General features: G+C 38.0%; 1 protein-coding gene across 3 annotated transcripts; it reads left to right on the top strand.

The window, feature by feature from the left end:
* Positions 1 to 16,940: 16,940 nt before the first annotated feature.
* On the top strand, positions 16,941 to 20,461 carry LOC122021551 (hydroxyproline O-galactosyltransferase GALT6-like). 3 transcript variants are annotated; one of them, XR_006122575.1, is made up of 8 exons: positions 16,942 to 17,923; positions 18,158 to 18,387; positions 18,465 to 18,752; positions 18,828 to 18,956; positions 19,063 to 19,236; positions 19,509 to 19,616; positions 19,845 to 20,201; positions 20,323 to 20,461. XR_006122575.1 is itself a non-coding variant. In XM_042579671.1 (7 exons), the coding sequence occupies exons 1-7, from the start codon at positions 17,053 to 17,055 to the stop codon at positions 20,049 to 20,051; spliced, it is 2,007 nt and encodes a 668-aa protein (XP_042435605.1). In that variant the 5' UTR covers positions 16,942 to 17,052; the 3' UTR covers positions 20,052 to 20,274. The 3 variants fall into 3 exon arrangements, 2 of the variants coding, with proteins under 2 accessions (XP_042435606.1, XP_042435605.1); XM_042579671.1 differs by lacking the exon at positions 20,323 to 20,461 and having other exon boundaries at positions 19,845 to 20,274; XM_042579672.1 differs by lacking the exons at positions 19,063 to 19,236; positions 20,323 to 20,461 and having other exon boundaries at positions 16,941 to 17,923; positions 19,845 to 20,274.
* The last annotated feature ends 1,252 nt before the right edge of the window (positions 20,462 to 21,713 follow it).

The following is a 21,713-nucleotide window of genomic DNA, read 5'->3' as shown; positions in this document are numbered from 1 at the left end:
TCTAAAATTAAAATTAGACTTAGCATTTTCAGCAAGAAAATTAAACAACTAATTTCTTTATGAGGCTTTGTCTAAGGAAGTGGTTGTTGCTCCAATAACCAAGAAGGCCTAGTGCCTCACCATGACCTGGAAGCCAAGTATCGAAATGAAAAGTTTAAATTGACTAACTGAAAAAGCATTAATTCAAATTACTTAATGCTTTAAAAGAGTTATTCAATTTGTGTTAGAAAATATTTTTAACTTAACTTAGAAATTTTTTTTCTTAGAAATTTTTATGAAAATTGACTTAGATTTTTTTTATATAAGTTAACTTAGAGTTTTTTTTTGCCTTACCATTTAAAAAAAAAAAAATTAGGGGATCAAAAATTTAAGTCAGTTTTAAATTTTAAAAATTCTGTTTTTAAAAAATTTTAAATTTTAAAAATTTAGCAGAAATATTTTCTTTCGAAAATATTTTTTTTTTCTTCTAGAAAGAAAAATTCGGAAGAGTGTCTTTAAATTGAATTTTACTTAGACATTATTAAATATTTCACACTTAAAGTTTTTGTTTGAATTTACCTTAGACTTATTTATCACCCCAATTTTTATGTGATCAAAGGGGGAGAAGTATGTTAAGTCTAGGGGGAGGTACTATAATTTTTCAATTGAAAAATATTTGGACTTATTGGAATATAAATAGTTTTTATTGCATATGGTTACCCTAACTTAACTTGGGTTGCTCACATCAAAAAGGGGGAGATTGTTGGAACCCCAAGGTGTTTTGATGTGATCAAACAAGCTAAGTTAGGTCCTGCGTTTGTTTAACCCTTGTGTCTAAGTGTGCAGGAGCTTAGGAACACAGGAAGTCGAGCGGAAGACGCGGCTAGCGAGAAGGACGGCACGGGGAGAGAGCCGACGGGCTCGGTGCGTCCGAGGGACGAGGTGACCGCAGAAGAGTACACCGGTGGATGAGAAGAACGTGCACGACGTTCGAGGGACGAGAAATCGGGAAGGAAGGCTGCTCGAGGAGAAGGCTGGAACATGGGTTCGGGTGAGCCCTATTCCGGAAGGTCGAGATCACCCAAACTAGCGGAGCCGGAGCGAACAGACCCGGACCAAGACGAGCCGAACTGAGACGAGCTGAACCGGAGCAGAGAGCCTGGACCAGAGTCAACTTTGTTGACTTGACATGTCCGGGCGCCCGGATCAATTCCGGGCGCTCGGACCTCCGGGCGCTCGGAACCATTCCGGGCGCCCGGGGGTTCATATTTGACCAGATCGAAGCTGATCGCGAGCTGACCGTTGGGGGATAAAATTTATCCCCCTGGGGGCGCCCGGAACCCCTTCCAGGCGCCCGAACCAGTACTATAAATAAAGTACTGATCCGTACATTCAACAACAACTTACTTGTAATCAATTCTTTCTGTGCTTTCAATTCTATTCTTTTCATTTGTGCTGTCAATGTTGTAAAGAGGCTACTCCGCCCAGAGGAGAATCAGATAGTGCGCTTACATTCCTTGGATTAGCAATCCCCTGATTGCAAACCAAGTAAAACTCTGATGTCTGCTTTTCTTTACTTAGTCTCTTTTATTTATTTATTACAAGTGTTCATTATATAGTTGAAATCCGAGAAAGGTTCGAGTTTTATTTTGTAGGGCAATTCACCCCTCCCCTCTTGCCGGCCTCCAAAGGGACCAACAGGATAAACCTATATACTCTCATGATTTCCCTCTGATTTGGATATCAACTTCTCTTAGATGACTTGAACAATATTGTCTTGAATATGATAGGCTTTGCATAAGTTGTTCTGGATTATATCCACATAACATTTTCTCACCACTAACTAGTTACCTTTTACCTCCATAACTTGGCTCCCTACCGGGAATTTGATTTTCTAATAAAAGGTTGAGACTTAGCCTCCCTAGTATTGTTAAGATGTATACTAAAAGCCTAGCTTTTTGTATGAACATTTATTTTGAAATGAGAATCACATTGATCAAATGTCTGCATTTAGTTAATATAGTTGTCCATTTAATTTATATTGTAGATAACATGATGTGTGGTGTCACACAGAAGATCATGTTATCAGTTCCTTATAAATTATAAATAGTAGCTCACGACCGAGATAGATAGGGATAAACCATTGGAACGGTTGTAGTGTAATTTGAAATTAGTTTGTCTTAACTACATAATTACACTAGTACACTATGTGTGTATTGAGCAGGATCATTTGAAGTTGTTTCTTTTTATATTGACTGCATAAAAAAACAAAATCTTTGTTATGATGGATGTGCATACTCTTAATCTTGATATAATAACAAACACATATACTTAGTATTTATTTCTTTAATTTATCAAAGGGTGAGATTCATTCAGTTAAATCAATAGGCTCGATAAGTTGAGAAATAATATTATTTATATGGTGTGTTGTTGATTATAAAAGGAAACTGTGTCCTAGTAATCTAGGTTGATGATGTTCCCTTGAGGAGCTCATAAGGATTATCATGTAAATCCTGCAAGTGGACTTAGTCCGACATGATAATAAGGTTGAGTGGTACTACTCTTGGAGCTAGATGTTAATTAAGTGAGTTGTCAGTAACAACTCACTTAATTAACGGACATACAATATCTTAAACACAGGGACACTAACGCACTCATGATAAGAAGGAACTCATATTGTAATATGGGATTGATGCGGTAGTTCAATAATAACTCTTTAGTGGTATGAGTTATTATTGATGAACTTGAGTTGGGTGTTCGGGTTGAACACAGGAAGCTCAAGTCCATCAGGAGGCCAAAATCAATTCGTCCTCTCGGTCCCTGTTGTAGCCTCTATAAAGCCTCGCATTCACCCGTTTTGGTTTTGCTTCCTACCCAAGAAAGGGGTCGGCCACATCCTTGCTTGGTGCCTAAGCAAGGGGTCGGCCAAGCCTTGCTTCCTACCCCAGAAAGGGGTCGGCCAAGCCTTGCTTGGTGCCCAAGCAAGGGGCCGGCCAAACCAAAAGAAAAAGAAAAGAAAGAAAAAAAAGGGGAGATTTTTTCTCAACAGAATTAGAGATTTCTCTAAAAAGAATTATGTTGATTCTTTCTTAGAAATTTTCTAAAAAGAATTACATTAATTCTTTCCTAAGAAATTTTTCTAAAAAGAATTATGTTAATTCTTTCCTAGAAATTTTTCTAAAAAGAATTATGATGATTCTTTCTTAGAAATTTTCTAAAAAGAATTATACTAATTCTTTCTTAAGAAATTTTTCTAAAAAGAATTATGTTAATTCTTTTCTAGAGATTTTTTCTAAATAAAAATCTATTACTTTTTCTTCTTTTTTATCTGGGGTAAACGGTTATAAAAGGAGAGGAGATTGTGCCACAAAAATCAATCAATTAAGAATTGATAAGTTTTTCTCCACAACCAAAAACCCTCTCCTTTCCCTTAAGGCTGACACCCCATCTTTCTCTTTTATTTTCTTTCCTCTAGGGCCGGCGCCCCACTTCTTTTCTTCTTCTGTTTTCTTCCCTCTAGGGCCGGTGCCCCATCTTCTCTTGGTGGCTGGAGCTTGGAGGAAAAGAAAACAAAAAGACGAAGCACCTTGGCGGCCGACGATTTGGAGGAGAAGAAGAAGGAGGAGGCATTCCTTTTTTTGCATCCTTTAGTGGTAGGCGGCTTGGAAACAAAAAGGGTTCAGGTGTTTTTGTCTTGGTAGATCGTCGCCCACACGACGTCCCAGAAGAGGAGAGGAATACGACATAAGATCAAGAGGTCTTTGTCTACGAAGAAATGTACAACTAGTTATTTATTCCGAAGCACAACTAGTTTTGTTTTCTTTGTATAGATCCTGAAATATCAACACAAGAGGCTAGCAATTTTATGTTTTTGTTTTTGTGCTTCGATTTTGTGTTTCGATCTTGTGCTTTGATTGAGGTCTCTGTAGTTAAACCTAAGGTTACTGTGAGAAGTTTAAATATTCAATTTCTTTGAGAGGCTTTGTCTAGGAAGTGGTGGATGATCCCATAACCAAGAAGACATAGTGCCTCACCAATGACCTAGAAGCCAATCCTTGAAATAGATATTTAATCAACTTCTGTAATATGGTTTATTTCTGAAGAACACGAGGGTTGAACTTGGAGTAAAAATGTTAAGTTTCGTTTTCAATCCAAGTTTAACTTTGAAGAACAAACTTGGAGTAAAAATGTTAAGTTTCGTTTCCAATCCAAGTTTAACTTCTGAAGAGCACATGGGTTGCTAGAAAAAGTTCTGTGCTTGTATAAATTTTTTTACAGGGGAAACAGAATAGTATTCCAAGTAGCATCCAACAAGTATGACATTGTAGGTCATGCTAAAGGATGTTTGTCGAGTTCATACTAGTGGCTCCTCTCCTGAGGAAAGGGAGAGGTTAATCTGACTGATGGATTGTATTTTGTGTCTTGTGAAATCATACAGGGGAGTATGTATAGGATAAAGCTCCTCGTTGTCCAACTGCATCTGATCGAAAGCATTTTTAACGATGATCTTGACAGAACTATTAGTGTTAATGAATACTCTCTTCACTCGATAATTGGTTATGAATGCCCCAATTACTAAAGCATCATTATCAGGGGCCTCGACCCCGACAAAATCTTCGGTCTAAAATTTATGGAAGGTCCTTGCCCTCTTCCCTGACTGGTGCTAAGGACATAACTTTCCATCTTTCTGCCATGAGCCCTTCGGGCTCGAGTGGAGTCCCCATCACTAGATCCACCCAAGATTATGTTTACAATCCCTCAAGTATCAATGTTATTCTTGCTCATATATTTTTTGGCTTTATGATGAGATTAAGAGGAACCTCATGATGGATCGAAAAGAAGTGGCAGAGGGGAGGGGGTGGTGAATATCGCTAGTCAAAACTTTTTCTTTTGTATTGTAAAAGCAATAAGAGTGCAGAGGAATAATAAGACTCATTCAGTTACTTGGTTCAGAGACTATGTTGACTCATACTACAAGACCGGCGATGCTTGATCAAACTGATGGGTAATACACTATAACTTTTCTTTCCAAATTCTTCAAAAAGAAGCAATTCGTACAAATGAAAAGATAGTAACACACTACTATCTTTTAGAAAATAAAACAACGCAAGCTTAACTAAAATTATACCAACAATAGGTAGAAGATGAAGCTCTGTCAACACTTCTTGATGAAGCAACTTGCTTGTGAAGATGAAGCACATAGTAAGAGCACGAACAACAATTTTACATAGAGATGAACTAAAAATTCATTGCCTTGCCTTGGACCTCAAGCTCCCCTTATATAAGTCATATTTGGTCGACTGAAAAGCCATTTGGTCGACCAAAAAGTCGTTCGGTCGATTGATCCTTTTAGTCGACTAATTCTCCTATTGGTCAACTGAACTCCCTTACTTTCCTTCTTCACTGAGATTTTATCTTTGTACATTTATAAGCATTTATTTATCAGTCGACTTATCACCTTATTCAGTCGACCGAACAAAGTAATTTCCCTATTCACCAAGATTCATCATTAATTCTCCATTAATGCATTAATTGTTCAATCGACTGATCCTCGGGTTCGATCGACTAATCGGCCTGACTTCAATATTTTCTTTGGCGAAATCTAATCTATGTTATGTATTAACCTGGTTTGGTCAACTGATCATGGTCAACAGTCGACCGATAAATTTAGTTTCTATAAATTAGAGTTAAAACAAATACTCCTACAAAACAAAGTTAGCACAGTGATAATTTATGATATATAAGTCGTAATTGACAGTACAACTATCTTTATCTCAACTTGGAAATCTTCCCGATTTCTTCAGTTGGATCAATGACCTAAGGTTATTCCTTTCTAGGACACGACCTCCACTCCAGTTGCTTACATCAATCTACTTACCAAACATTGGTCCTCCAGACTTATTTGGACTTTCTCTTCTTAGTGTCTGATTCATGATCTACTAAGACTTTTTCTGCAATACTACATTAGCCAATAGCAATAATAGTAATACAGAACACTATGGTAAAACTAAACTTAGATTTACCAAGATCCGTTGGTCTGGTCGATCGGGCACAGTCAACTAGAAACCATCCAATCAACTTTCCTAAGTTCACTCCTCCAAGACTTCTTATTATATAAGGTTACCTCTCCCTAGAATTTTCTCCATCTAGCTTCACTCACTAGAACCTAGAGTTACCTCCCTCTAGGGTTTTCTCCACTTGACTTCACTCACCAATACCCAGTATCGGATTGGCCCACCAGGGATTTGATATCAGGTCCTTTAGACCTACCAAATCCTTCTACCTGACTTCCATGATCTGTCAAGATTTCCCTTGCCTAGCCACAACTAGGACTTCCCTTGCCTAACTGTAGTTAGGACTAGTCACTCAACAGACTTCTCACCCTTGCCTAACCACGACTAGGACTTCCTTTGATCAAGCTATTAGGATGTATACTAAAAGTCTAATTTTTTGTATGAACATTTATTTTGAAATGAGAATCACATTGGTCAAATATCTATATTTAGTTAAATACAGTTACCCATTTAATTTATATTGTAGATAACATGGTGTGTGATATCACATAAAAGATAATGTTATTAGTTCCTTATAAATTATAAAAATAGCAGTTCACAACCAAGATGGATTGAGACAAACCATTGGAATGATTGTAGTGTAATTTGGTATTAGTTTATCTTGACTATAAAATTATACTAGTACACTATGTGTGTATCGAATAGGACCATTTGAGGTTATTTCTTTTAATACCGACTTCATAAAAGAATAAAACCTCTGTTGTTATGGATGGACATACTCTTAATCCCGATATAATAACAAACACATATACTTAGTATTTATTTCTTTAATTTATCAAAGGGTGAGATTTAGTTTGTTAAATCAATAGGCTCAATAAGTTAGGAAGTAATATTATTTATATGGTATGTTGTTGATTATAGAATGAAACTGTGTCCTATTAATCTAGGTTGATGATGTTCCCTTGAGGAGCTCATAAGGATTATCATGTAAACCCTGCAGGTGGACTTAGTCCGACATGATAATAAGGTTGAGTGGTACTACTCTTCAAGCTAGATGTTAATTAAGTGAGTTGTCAGTAACTCATTTAATTAACGAACATACGATATCTTAAACACAGGGAGACTAACGTACTCATGATAAGAAGGAGCTCATATTGTAATATGGGATTGGTGCGGTAGTTCAATAATAACTCTTTAGTGGTATGAGTTATTATTGATGAACTTGAGTTGGGTGTTCGGGTCGAACATAGGAAGCTCAAGTCCATCAGGAGGCCAAAACCAATTCCTCCTCTCGGTCCTTGTTGTAGCCTCTATAAAGCCTCGCATTCACCCGTTTTGGTTTTGGTTCCTACCCAAGAAAGGGGTCGACCACATCCTTGCTTGGTGCCCAAGCAAGGGGCCGGCCAAGCCTTGCTTCCTACCCAAGAAAGGGGTCGGCCAAGCCTTGCTTGGTGCCTAAGCAAGGGGCCGGCCAAACCAAAAGAAAAAGAAAATAAAAGAAAAAGAAAAGAAAAAAAAAAGGGAGATTTTTTCTCAACAGAATTAGAGATTTTTCTAAAAAAATTACGTTGATTATTTCTTAGAAATTTTCTAAAAAAGAATTACGTTAATTCTTTCCTAAGAAATTTTTCTAAAAAGAATTATGTTAATTCTTTCCTAGAGTTTTTTCTAAAAAGAATTATGTTGATTCTTTCTTAGAAAATTTTTAAAAAGAATTATACAAATTCTTTCTTAAGAAATTTTTCTAAAAAGAATTATGTTAATTCTTTTATAGAGATTTTTTCTAAACAAAAATCTATTACTTTTTCTCCTTTTTTATCTTGGGCAAAGAGTTATAAAAGGAGAGGAGATTGTACAATAAAAATCAATCAATTAAGAATTGATAAGTTTTTCTCCACAACCAAAAACCCTCTCCTTTCCCTTAAGGTCGGCGCCCCAACTTTCTCTTTTCTTTTCTTTCCTCTAGGGCCGCCACCCCACTTCTTTTCTTCTTCCCTTTTCTTCCCTCTAGGGTCGGTGCCCCATCTTCTCTTGGTGGCCGGAGCTTGGAGGAAAAGAAAACGAAGAGACGAAGCGCCTTGGTGGCCGACAGTTTGGAAGAGAAGAAAAAGAAGGAGGCGTTCCTTTCTTTGCATCCTTTAGTGGTAGGCGGCTTGGAAACAAAAAGGGTTCGGGTGTTTTTGTCTTGGTAGATTGTCGCCCACACGACGTCCAAGAAGAAGAGAGGAATACGACAGAAGATTAAGAGATCTTTTTCTACGAAGAAAGGTACAACTAGTTATTTCTTCTACAGCATAATTAGTTTTATTTTCTTTGTATGGATCCTGAAATACTAACATAAGAGGATAGCAATTTTGTGTTTTCATTTTTGTGCTTCGATTTAGTGTTTTAATCTTATGCTTTGATTGAGGTCTCTGTAGTTAAACCTAAGGTTACTATGAGAAGTTTAAATATTCAATTTCTTTAAGAGGCTTTGTCTTGGAAGTGGTGGATAATCCCATAACCAAGAAGACCTAGTGCCTCGCTAACGACCTGAAAGGCAATCCTTGAAATAGATATTTAATCAACTTCTGTAATATGGTTTAACTTCTAAAGAACACAAGGGTTAAACTTGGAGTAAAAATGTTAAGTTTCGTTTTCAATCCAAGTTTAACTTTGAAGAATGAACTTGGAGTAAAAATGTTAAGTTTCATTTCTAATCCAAGTTTAATTTCTGAAGGGCACATGGGTTGCTAGGAAAAGTTCTGTGCTTGTATAAATTTTTTTTTACAGGAGAAACAGAACGGTATTCCAAGTAGCACCCAACATAAGCTCCATTAAACATATTTGTCCGACATTAAAAATCTTGGAGATCGATTGCACCAATACCTCAGGGTTCATTTGAGGGAGAACAACATCTCTGTCTCACAGGTCGGTCGATATCATGGCGACGATGACGTTTGTAAGGTTCAGGAGACTTTCTTTTATCATACCCACTCTGATTACGTTCCACTGATCAACTACTAATTTCAACTCCCTTGTATACTACTAACAATCTCAAATAGAATGAGTGTTTGATTGATGGTAGGCACAGTATTGAGTCACCTCAGGGGATCTTCGATCGGGTTTAGGAGCAGGAGTCGGGGCTACCTCCACGGGTTGTACCACTTTTTTTTTCTCCCTTCGATTTGTGAATTCTCAATTTTGTAAGGGTGGGGAGGAGCTCTCTGATCTTTATAAGTGGGGATGGGAGCCAAAGTCAACATTTCTTTTCTTTTAACTGACTGGGCTTCCTCAACTTGAATATATTTAAGAGCACGGACTTGTAACTCTTCAAAATTGACTGAGGACCTGTTTACTAAAGATATAAAAAAAATCTCTATCAATCAAACCTTGAGAAAAGGTATTAACTTGTACCTCTGGATTAACCGAGGGAGTGTCCATGTCTACTCGATTAAACCATTTCAAGTATTCATTTAGGGGTTCTTTGAACTTCTATTTGAGAGCAAACAAATCATGCGACAATTTTTAGTATCTTTGAATGGTTGAAAAGTGTTACATGAAGGCAGCTTTAAACTCCTCAAAGGTCTTAATAGAAGAAGTAGAGAGTCAACTAAACCATCTCCACACTGATCCCAAGAGCATAGTCAAGAAAACTTGAGACTTGACACCGTCCATATACTAATGTAACAAAGAAGTGTTCTCAAATTTATAGATGTGATCATCAGGATATGTAATTCCATTATATTTCTCAATTTGTAATACCCGAAAGTGCTTTGGAAATTCATCTTGAAAGATGCCCCTCGAGAATAGAGGACTTTGAGGAGCTTTCAATTCACCAAATTCAAGATCGTTTCCCCTTGAAAAATGTCAATAAGGGGGTTCACCAAAAGATTCTACAAAAGGTTCTTTAGCGAAGGACTTACCAATCGGTATGGGAGAAGTAGTTTACAGTGTTCTTGTATGCCAAGGTAGTTTATGGTGTGCCCGTGTACTTCAATCGACTAGGGAAGCAATTCAGTTGAAGGATTGATCATTGGAGAATGTGAGGGTTGCCTCTTTAACACCGCTTGCATTATTGCCGCTACCAATTTGTCAAAATCCTCGGTTGCCATGACAACAACATTAGGTCTTCCAGTATCATCCATCTTGGCATTCTAGTTTAGGTCTTTAATTCAGTGACAACACAAATTTTATCCTACCGATGAACATTAATGAATGAATAACCTATGAATTAGCTCTATTACCAACTTAATCGCCAATCGTCGAATGACAATGAGGATGATGATATGATTGAGAGTCTAAAAGAAGGCAAACAAGAAGAAGAGGATTAGAATGCTGGCTAGGGAGTTCTCCAGCGTAGCCACTCCGACGCTCAAGTTAGAGGATGAAGTGTTAGGATGTATACTAAAAGCCTAGCTTTTTGTATGAACATTTATTTTGAAATAAGAATCACATTGGTCAAATGTCTGCATTTAGTAAAATACAATTGTCCATTTAATTTATATTGTAGATAACATGGTGTGTGGTGTCACACAGAAGATCATGTTATCAGTTCCTTATAAATTATAAATAGTAGCTCACAACCAAGATGGAATGGGGCAAACCATTGGAATGGTTGTAATGTAATTTGGTATTAGTTTATCTTGACTATAAAATTACACTAGTACACTATAAGTGTATTGAGCATGACCATTTGAGGTTGTTCTTTTTATGCTGATTGCATAAAAGAACAGGACCTCTGTTATTATGGAAGTGTGTGCTCTTAATCCTGATATAATAACAAGCAAATATACTTAGTATTTATTTCTTTAATTTATCAATGGGTGAGATTTATTCAGTTGGATCAATAGGCCAGATAAGTTGGGAAATAATATTATTTATATGGTGTGTTATTGATTATAGAAGGTAACTGTGCCTTAGTAATCTAGGTTGATGATGTCCCCTTGAGAAGCTCATAAGGATTGTCATGTAAACCCTACAGGTGGACTTAGTTCGACATAACAATGAAATTGAGTGGTACTACTCATGAAGCTAAATGAATGTTAGTAACACATTTGATTAATGGACATTCGATATCTTAAACACAGGGAGATTAATGCACTCATAATAAGAAGAAACTCATAATGTAATATGTGATTGGTGCGGTAGTTCAATAATAATTCTTTAGTTGTATGAGTTATTATTGATGAAATTGAGTTAGGTGTTCGGGGTGAACACAGGAAACTCAAGCTCATCGAGAGACCAAAACTAATTCCTCCTCTCGGTCCCTGTTGTAGCCTTTATAAAGTCTTATTTCCACCAAGTCCACTTCTTACCCAAGTAATGGGCCAGACACATCCTTGCTTGGAGCAAGGGGGCCAGCCAAGCATCAACCTGGAGCCCAAGAGGTGGCCGGCCAAACCATGCTTGGTGTCTAAGCATGGGGCCAACCACACTACAAGGATTAAAGGGAGATTTTATTTTATTAAAATCTTTCCTTTTGTAGTCATGCATAAAGGGATTTAAAAGAGAAATTTTAATTTTAAAATTTTCTTTTATAGCCATCCTTATGGTTTTAAAAGAGAGTTTTAAAATTTAAAAATCTTTCCTTTTATAGCTATCTACAAAAGATTAAAGAGAGATTTTAATCTTTCCTTATTTGTAGTTATCTATAATATTTAAAAGAGAGAATTTAATTTTTGATAAAACTTTCTTTTTTTATAACCATGATTTAAAAAGAGAAGTTTTAATTAATCTTTCATTTTTGTAGTTGTCTACATGTTTTAAAAGAGACAGATTAATTTTTAAAATTTTCCTTTATTGCCATGTACAATAGGAATTTAGAAAAGAGATATTTTAATTGTTGTTAAAATTTTCTTTTTAATGGGAGGCCACAAATAAGGAAGTTTTAATTATGTTTAAAACTTTCCTTTTTTGCCATGACCAAGGATTATAAAAGAGAAGGAGAGGTTGCCTCATGAGACACACAACCTAAGCCTTGCCTTCTCTCCTCTCTTCCTTGTGGCCGACCCTTTCCTTTCTTCTTCTTTCCTTGTTTTCTTTCCCATAAGGGTCGGCGACACCTTTCTCCTTGTCTCTTCTTTTGCTTCCTTAGGGCCGACGACATCAAGGATTGGAAAATCCTTGTGGTCGGTTGCTTGGAAAGGAAGAAGAAAGAGGAGTAGCACTTGGTGGTTGGTTGCTTGGAGGAGAAGAAGAAGAAGGAAATTTCCTATTTTGGCATCCCTTGGTGTCTCGAGAGTCTCGGAGGAAAAGAAGTGGTTCGAGTGAAATTCATCTTGGTAGTCGTTGCCCACACAACGCCCAAGAGGAGGAGAGGAATACAGCAGAAGATCAAGAGGTCTTTAGTTACAAAGAAAGGTATAACTAATTAATGGATTCCATTTCGAATTAATTAGTTAGTTTTCTTTACATGAATTCTGAAACACCAACACAAGAGGCTAGTGATTTTATGTTTCGATTTCATGCTATCAATTTTGTATTTTAATTTTACGTTTCGATCTTGTGTTTCTATTGTGGTCTCTGTAGTTAAACCTAGGGTTACTGTAAGAAGTTAAATATCCAATTTCTCTGAAAGACTTTGTCTAGGAAGTGGTGGATGATCCCATAACCAAGAAGGCCTAGTGCCTCGCCATGTTTAACCTGGAAGTCAATCTTTGAAATAGATATTTTATCTACTTCTGTAATATGGTTTAACTTAGGAATATCACATCGGTTAAACTTGGAGTAAAAATGTTAAGTATTGTTTCCAATCCAAGTTTAACTTCTGAAGAGCAACTTGGATTAATAATGTTAAGCATCATTTGCAATCCAAGTTTAACTTCAGTAGAGCACATGGGTAGCTAGGTTAAGTTCTGTGCTTGTACAAATTTTGTATAGGGGAAACAGAACGTAATCCAAGTGTAGCAACCAACATGAAGAAGATGAGTATTAGGGTTTTGATGTACGTAGGTGTGCGTATATATCTTGGATATTGGAAAGGGCTACCTTTTATAAAGAAATTGCAAGCTTTTTCCTTTCGTTCCTCCTTCCATGTTACCATTATTTAATTCCTTACATAATGTGAGAATTAGTCACACTGCTAGCTTTTTCTGTAAATTATTCAAGATTTATGTGATGATTATCCTTTTTTTGAAATAATCCGAGATATGCATAATGATTATCCTTTTCCTAAAATGGTCCTGTGTCATGACGAGCATCGCCAAAGGGTTGGGAGCCCAAGGAGGCAGAGGACCGAGAATTGGGAGCCAGGAGGCTTGAGAGTTGAGAGCCAGGAGGCTACGAAGCTAGGAGGCTAAGGAGCCGAGAGGCTTGTGAGACCAGGAGGCTAAAGAGCTGGGAGACCTGAGAGACCAGGAGGTTAAAGAGCCGGAAGGCTTGCATGCCAGGAGGCTAAGGAACTAAGAGGCTAAGGAGTTGGAAGGCCCAAGAGGTAGGGAGGCTAAGGAGTCGGGAGGTCATGAGGCTAAGGAATCGAGAGGTCTGTAAGGCCAGAAGGCTAAGGAGCCGAGAGACCCAGGAGTTAGGAGGTAAAGGGGTCGGGAGGCCCAAATATCGAGAGGCCAAGGAGTCGAGTGTCTACTTGAATTCCTTCTATTGGAACCACCTCAATATGTTTCACTAATCTTCTCTTATCCATATGGCCTCCACTGACCATTCGCCGAAACACTAGTTAACATAATTTAATGGGTACTTGAAATTTTTGAACCTGACATTATAGTTGCTTACACCAGGTGGTCAACACCTCGCATGAACCTTGCTCTAATACAATAACAAAGAACTAGCAAAGCCATTGCCTAGAGTGAGATTTCTTTAGTTTCAACTTTATGGTCAGGAAGGAGGCATATGGTCGAGAGTAGCTGCATCATGAAGACTTTCGGAGACATAAACTACACTGTACGTCAGAGAAGAAATTGCACCAAAGCTACAATGACCTGAAAAGTTCACCGGATATGAAACTTCATTGGAGCGACGATTGCTCTGTTCCCTATTTTCTCTGACAAGAAGTTGTCCCGTTTATCGAAAATATTTGACACCGCCTCGACATTTGTCATATTCTCTCCATTTAGCTTTTTTGCACAGTAGAAGATCACCGTTCATCAAAAAATAAGCTGCACCATTCACTAGCCATCACCTTTGGTTCAAATGAAGGTCACTTTCTCCAAGAAGACGTGAGCATGGTTCATAATGGCCTTTTGTACTTCAGACGATTGTCGTGTCAACAAGAGTAAAGGTAAAATGGACAATGAATCTAGCGAGGTTGCATGATTTGGACAATCCCAAAATCATCTATGTGATTTAGGTAAATTGTGTAACCAAGTATGTGGTTTGGAAAATCAATGAATTATCTTTCTTTCCATGTACATCATTCCATAGAATGATACTCTTTATATATTACCCTGAACAACGATGGATGACAATAGACATGGATCATTTGACACGACCAAAATTTATTTTTTATTTCCTTCTCTCATTTACATATAATGATTGTCTCTTCTACATACAATCCTTTTTCTTCCATGCAAGATGATATTAGTATTTAAAGACCAACACCAGTATTGGCGCTTATTTTTAAAGACTAACATTAATGCTGATTTGACATCAACACAACCAGTACCACATTGATGCTGGTCTTCAAAAATCAACATCGATGTTGGTTTGAAACCAGCACCAAGTTGATGCTGGTCTTGAAAGACTAGCACCAATGTGGTACTAGTTTCAAACCTTGGTGCTGGTCTTTAAAGATCAACACCAATGTTAAAAATTAGTACCACGTTGGTGCTGATCTTTATAGATTAGTACGAGTGCTGGTTTGAAACCAGTGCAAGCTGGTGCTGGTTATGAAGACCAACAGTCGGTACTGGTCTTGAAAGACCAGCACTAACGTGGTGCTGGTTTCAAACCAGCATTGGTGCTAGTTTTTAAAGATTAGCACCAATGTGGTGCTTGCTGGTGCTGGTTTGAAACCAACATTGATACTGGTCTTTAAAAATCAACACCACCTTGCATGCAGAAGAAAGACTTGTATGCAGGAGAGAGAAAAGTGTTGCATGCAGATGAAAGAGGGAAATAAAAAAAATAAGAGTTTTGACCGTGTCAAATGATCTACGTCTGCTGTCGCCCACCGTTGTGCAAGGTATCATTCTATATACATAGTGTTAGGATATGTTGTCGGCTGTCTGCAACAAGTCGGCCAAGGCGCTTGGAAATAATCCAAGCACCTCGATTGTTTTTGTTTTTTTAAAAAAAAGTTGGTCGAGGCGCCTGGATTTAATCTAGGTGTCTCAATTCTCTCTTTTTTTTTTATTATTTTTTATTTTTTTTAAAATAAAAAATTCCTTAAATTTTAAATCGAAACCTTCTAAATACATATAATATACCCCATGAGTATCTAAATTTTTTTATCTTGAACACTATAATCTAAAAGGGAAGCCTGAATCTCAGAGGAAAAATCTTATTAATTTAAACTCATTATAACTCAATCCCTAAATTTTAAAATCTTAAACCCTAAATACATATAATATACCCCATGAATATCTAAAATTTTTAATTTTAAACACTATATCCCAAGAGGAAAGCCTAAACTATAAAGGAAAAATCTTAGCTCAAACCTATTATAACTCAACTCCTAAATGCTAAAATTTTAAATCTTAAATACATATAATATATCCTAAAAAAAAAAAAAATACACAGAAGAATCAAGGTGCCTGGATGAGTTCCCACATGGACGCTTAGATCAAGTCCAGGCGCCCCAAATCCAATCCGGACTAATCTGCAGGCTAAGGTCTGCACATATATATATTATTTGATAGATAAATTACTAGAAAAGCTGTTTATCTTTTAAATTAATCATGTGAATTTTAAATACCTAAATTATATAAAAAACAATATATTTAAATACCAAATAATCGAACATGAAAAAAAAAGAATACCATGAAATGATAAGATTTAACTCACAGGTAGGTACATACCTAGAAGTTTAACTAATAATAACATTATAAAAAAAATTAACTAATAATAACATTGTAAAAAAAAAGATTATGGATACTTAAAACATTTTAACTTGATTTAAATTTTAACAAAGCAAGTTTTTTCTAATTATCATTTTATCACGTGATATTTATTTTAATAATTTTTTTTAAAAAAAATTCAAACAACGTAACCAAACCATCCAATGTGATATGAACTAAATATTTTTTTTATAAGAAAAATACTCTTTATTCTTGCAATGATTTTTAATTGTCAATTGGTTTTCCATTTGCTATTAAATGCAACAAACAGGTCGCCAAGAGTTCAAGATACGCTTCAAGGATGGCATTAATACTATACTTATTTTTCTTGAAAATTCAAATAATATATATTTGAAAACACTTTTTTTCTAAAATTATAAACCGATAATTACGATTAATCCTGAAAATGATTTAGTCCCATAAAATTTTTCATGATTAGATAAATAAAAAGTACTCAGAATGGTACACTCATCCACTTATTAAAAAAAAAAATATCAATAATTCATCAAGATGGAGGCTTATATACTAACAAAAATTAGAAAAGTACTCTGGAGGCATTACCCAGAGCCCAGAGGCCGGTTTAACTTAATTAGTGATCCATACAGACAGCCATTTTATTCCGCTAAATAATTTTAATAATGGAATTTAAAACATGCAGTTCAAATGGCCGACGTGGAGTCTTCGTTTTCGCACCTCAATTGCAGTCTCACACGCCGCCTCTTCTTTCCACGAAATATTAAAAAAATTGCATGGCCATGCCTGCTGTACTTCACGAAACGCCATGTTCTGGGGTTATCTTGCTTCCACGTGTTTTGATTTGTAGGTCTAGGATGAACGAATGTCGTGTGTTCTTGTTGTGGTTTTATTTTGTGTTTCCTGTTCTTGAAATTACAGCTGATTCTGAGAAATTTTTTAGGAAATGGCTTGTTCCGACGGTGGCTCAAACGACTATAACTTCTCTTCTCCCTCCGCAGCTCCGCTTCATGGCTGCAGATTAGGGTTTACGGTGGGAGTTGGGTATTTTCTTTCTCCTCCCTGACGTAGATTGGGGAAGTAGAACGGGAGTGATGCGGAGGCCGAAGCCGGACCCCTCCGTTCCTGTGAGGAGGAGGAGGTTTGTTCAGTTCCTACTTGGCGTTGGGCTCATATACCTCTCCTTCCTCTTACTCTTCGAGTTTCCGTTCGTCAACCTCCAGTTGCGGATGAAAGGTGCTGGTGGGATTGTTGGCGGCGACGAGGTGCCGCGCCGACTTGCCCTTGTCAAAGAGGAGAGGACCCAAGTGAAGTACTCCCCGAGTCGCTCCTTTATGCTTCCTCATCGATCGGATGAGTCCGCTGCTTCTCCGCTCCAGCAACGCCCGACTCTTCTGCACCGGCGGTCGCTGATTGTCTCTGCATTCGATTTTGTGGAGCTGTACTCCAGTGGGACTGGAGCCTTCTCGGACCTCTACAAATCGGCGAGGGATGCGTGGGAGGTGGGAAAGAAAATATTAGAGGAACTGAAAGCTCCACCGCCGCCATCTTCTTCGGTACCGGCGATGGAAAGATCGGCAGAAGAGAGCTGCCCGATCTCGATCCAGTTATCGGGGGAGGAGCTCCAGGTTCGAAACAGAGTGATGGTGCTGCCCTGTGGGCTCACACTGGGGTCCCACATCACATTGGTGGCAAGACCTCGCCGGTCTCATGGGGAGTCTAACCCAAAGATACCGTCTTTGAAAGAAGGGGAGCATAGCGTCACGATGTCTCAATTCATGATAGAGCTGCAGGGACTCAAGACAGTGGATGGAGAACAACCACCAAGGATCCTCCACTTCAACCCTCGGTTGAGGGGGGATTGGAGTGGAAAACCTGTGATCGAGCAGAACACCTGCTACCGCATGCAATGGGGCACTTCTCAGCGATGCGAGGGGAAGAAGTCCAAGGATGATGAGGAGACAGGTATATCTCTGTTAGCATGTTTATCATTCAAAGCATCCGAAATGTCTTTGCTTTGTCTAAATGAAATCAAGTTAAATTGCCCAAGACCTTTTTTTCTTCGCCTCATGATGCCTTTTTATCATGGGTTGTTTCCTTTTTGATAAACATGGATCATGTTTGAAATTCCATTTTAGTTTTAGTTTTGTTGCTACAAGTTTCAAAACTACTCAGCAGTTCTAACACCATAGTTTACAGTTGATGGGTTAGTGAAATGTGAAGAGTGGATTCAGGACGTTGATAATAAAGTGAAAAAATCAAAGATGGCTTCGTGGTTCAATACTTTGATAGGTTCCACAAAGAACTCACTCGATCGGCCATATCCATTTGTAGAGGGCAACTTATTTGTTCTGACTCTAACTGCTGGCCTAGAAGGTTTCCATGTGAATGTTGATGGGAGGCATGTAACATCCTTTGCTTATCGCACTGTAAGTTTAGCTTATTGTTTCCTCATGGTTGCTTGGCTCTGCATGATATTTAGAAGCTAATGGTAAAGGGGCTTCAGGGTTTTGTTCTTGAGGATGCCACTGGCTTGTCACTGAATGGAGATCTTGACATTGAGTCCATATATGCTGCTTCTTTGCCTGCCATTCATCCTATTTTTGCCCCACAAAGGCATCTTGAAATGTCTGCACAATGGCAGGCTCCTCCACTTCCTGATCAACCCATTGAACTATTCATTGGCATACTTTCAGCGGGCAACCATTTTGCAGAGCGCATGGCAATCAGAAAATCATGGATGTCTGCTGTGAGGGAATCATCAAATGTTGTAGCACGTTTCTTTGTTTCATTGGTAACTCTTGAGCTGCTTTGTGTTGCTCTTGTTCTTGTACTTTTAGTCCACAATTTTATGTTTCAGTATTGGCAGCATGGGAGGAAGGAAATGAATATGGAGCTAAAGAAGGAAGCTGAATTCTTTGGGGACATTGTCATAGTTCCCTACATCGACAGCTATGATTTAATTGTTCTGAAGACAGTTGCTATTTGTGAGTATGGGGTAAGTAAGACTAGACTTGCGAATTCCTAAAAATTGCTGCTCAAACTAAAATCGTATTCCCCTACTAATTTTTTTTTCTTGTTCTGATATTATCTTTTCTAATTAGGCTCGAACCTTACCTGCCAATTACATAATGAAGTGCGATGATGACACATTTCTTAGACTTGATTCAGTGCTCAAGGAAGTTAATAAAGTGCCAACTGATACAAGTCTATACATAGGGAACATTAATTATTACCATAAACCCCTTCGTTCTGGGAAATGGGCTGTCACATACGAGGTATCTGCTTTGCTGTAGCGGTAGCAAGCCTATCTAAATCCCTTCTACGAAATTTGTTTTATTCTTTTCAAAAACTGGCAAATATCTTTATGTTCAAGAAACACGTTAGCTTTCTGCCTTAATGTATCGATACAATACCACAACAACCAGAGGCTACCTCTGCATGTCTCATGCTATCCTTCTTTAGGATCACAATTTTTCTTTGTACTAGTGAGATGTAGTAATTATTCATCCTTGGGTATTATGTTGTTTAAAATCGAATTTTATTTCAGGAATGGCCTGAAAAGGACTACCCACCTTATGCAGATGGTCCGGGCTATGTTGTCTCAGCTGACATTGCATACTTTGTCATATCAGAGTTTGAAAAACATACACTAAAAGTAAGCTCTTTTAGCTTGCATCTTATGCATCATTTATAGGTATTCGATTGTTTTAGGTATACCAGAACATCAGTTTCGATATCTTAGAACTCTCCTTACTTGCCGATTGTTTAGACTGGAACATCTTCTTGTCTGGTATTTACTGAGAAATAGAAGAATACAGAGGCATGCTTTCCAAGTTTACTTTTTAATGCTCTAGATGAGCCCACAGTGTATGCTTTGTTGCAGTTATTTAAGATGGAAGATGTGAGCATGGGCATGTGGGTGGAGAGATTCAATGATTCTAAGCCCGTTAAGTACGTGCACAACGTCAAGTTCTGCCAGTTCGGGTGCATCAATGATTATTACACTTCGCATTACCAATCTCCTAGGCAGATGATATGCTTGTGGGAGAAGTTACGGGCCGGAAGGCCGCAGTGTTGCAACATGAGATGAGGTGCAAAGCGTGCCTAAGGCAAACTAGATGCTTGTTTCATCCATTTTCTTGATGGCTGGCTACATCCAAGCAGATGATCCACCTTCGCCACATTCATTCATTATTTGATTCTCAATTCAATATAGATCTTTTTGCTGCATACTGTACATGTAAGAAGTTACACCAAAATCAACTTTAATTTTACTAATTGACTTGCTTACAAGTCTGGCAAGATACAAGTTTCTCCACACTACCAATTTGCTCCTCTCTCCTTGTGTTTGTCAATTGCAGGTCTTCAAGGGTAGATCAATTGACTGGAACTCTCAAGATTATAAAATTTCTGCCGGTAAGATTCGTGTCAAAATGTTCTCATAAGTTATTAAATAACAAAGGTCCTTCTGGAACACTTGACTAGTGCGACTGGTAAGAGGGAGTAAATTGTCTGAATGAAAAACGTATTATTCTTGGAACTTACGATTTTGATTAAGACAAACAATTTAATAAAAGAAATTAAAAAAAGTATAAGATAAAAAGGGTTTACTTGGTTTACAACTAGGTAGGTTGCTAATCCAAGGTAAATGTAGTTCAACTAGAAGACTCATTCTTTGACACAAGTCGGAGGTGGAGAAACCTCGTACAAGACATTGACAGCGCATAAACTTGAAAACAGAATAGAAACTTCGTGTTCAGAAAGTGTTGTATTTAACTGACTGAACTAGAGCTTTATTTAGAGTGCTTTGGTGAATTTTATCCATTGCTGACGTAGCATAGTCCGGGCGCTGGATCGGTCAGCTTTGTGCTGACCGTCCGGCACCTTCTTCGGTCATTGTTGTTAGTACCCCAAGGTAGTTTTGATGTAATCAAACAAGTAAGGTTAGGTCATGTTGGTGTTTAACTCATGCGTCTAAGTGTATAGGAACTTAGGAGCACAGGAAGTCCAGCGAAAGATGTAGCTAACGAGAAGGATGGCACGGGAGAGAGCCGACAGGCTCGGTGCGTCGAGGAACGAGGTGTTGCGGAAGAGTATGCAGGTGGGCAGACGAGAGGAGGCGCGCGGCGTTTTCGAAGGACGAGAAGTTGGAGCGGAAGGTTGCTCGAGAAGGCCAGAAAATGGGTTCGGATGAGCCCTATTCCGGATGGCCACCCAAGAAAGTGGAGCAAGAGCGAAAGACCCAGACCAATGTGAACGGAACCGGAGCAGAAAACTCGAACCAAAAGTTAACAGGATGTTGACTTTCTCAGTCCGAGTGCTCGGACTAGGATTTTTAACCAAACGCAAAGTGGCGCGTTTCGTTATGACAAGGATAAAATTCTATCACCCTCCAGGCTCCTTGACCACTTTCAGGCGCTCCGATCAGAGCTATAAATATAGTCCTGATCTCAGAAGCTAGAAACAACACTTGTAATTGATTCCATTTGATTTAGCTTTGTAGTTGTGAGAATTGACTGCTGTAAGAGGCTTCTCCGCCTAGAGGAGATTTTAGTGAGCTTTCAACTTCCTTAGATTAGCAATCCCTAGATTACAAACCAAGTAACCCTTTTGTGCCTCTTCTTTTTAATCAGGTTCTGATTTCTTTTATGCAAGTGTCTATTCTAATCAAGCTATAAGATCGAGAAATGTGTTTATTTTTGCAGGGCTATGCACCCCCTCTAGTCGGTCGTCAGGGGTCCTACAAGTGGTA

This window comes from Zingiber officinale, chromosome 9A (assembly GCF_018446385.1).
Source record: "Zingiber officinale cultivar Zhangliang chromosome 9A, Zo_v1.1, whole genome shotgun sequence".
Lineage (NCBI taxonomy): Eukaryota > Viridiplantae > Streptophyta > Magnoliopsida > Zingiberales > Zingiberaceae > Zingiber > Zingiber officinale.
This window is presented reverse-complemented; position numbering and strand designations above follow the sequence as displayed.

Coding starts and splice junctions, on each gene's coding strand:
- LOC122021551 (XM_042579671.1), top strand. CDS start 17,053: ATGCGGAGGCCGAAGCCGGACCCCTCCGTTCCTGTGAGGAGGAGGAGG. Junction 17,924..18,157: donor CAAGGATGATGAGGAGACAG/GTATATCTCTGT, acceptor CATAGTTTACAG/TTGATGGGTTAGTGAAATGT. Junction 19,237..19,508: donor AATGGGCTGTCACATACGAG/GTATCTGCTTTG, acceptor ATTTTATTTCAG/GAATGGCCTGAAAAGGACTA.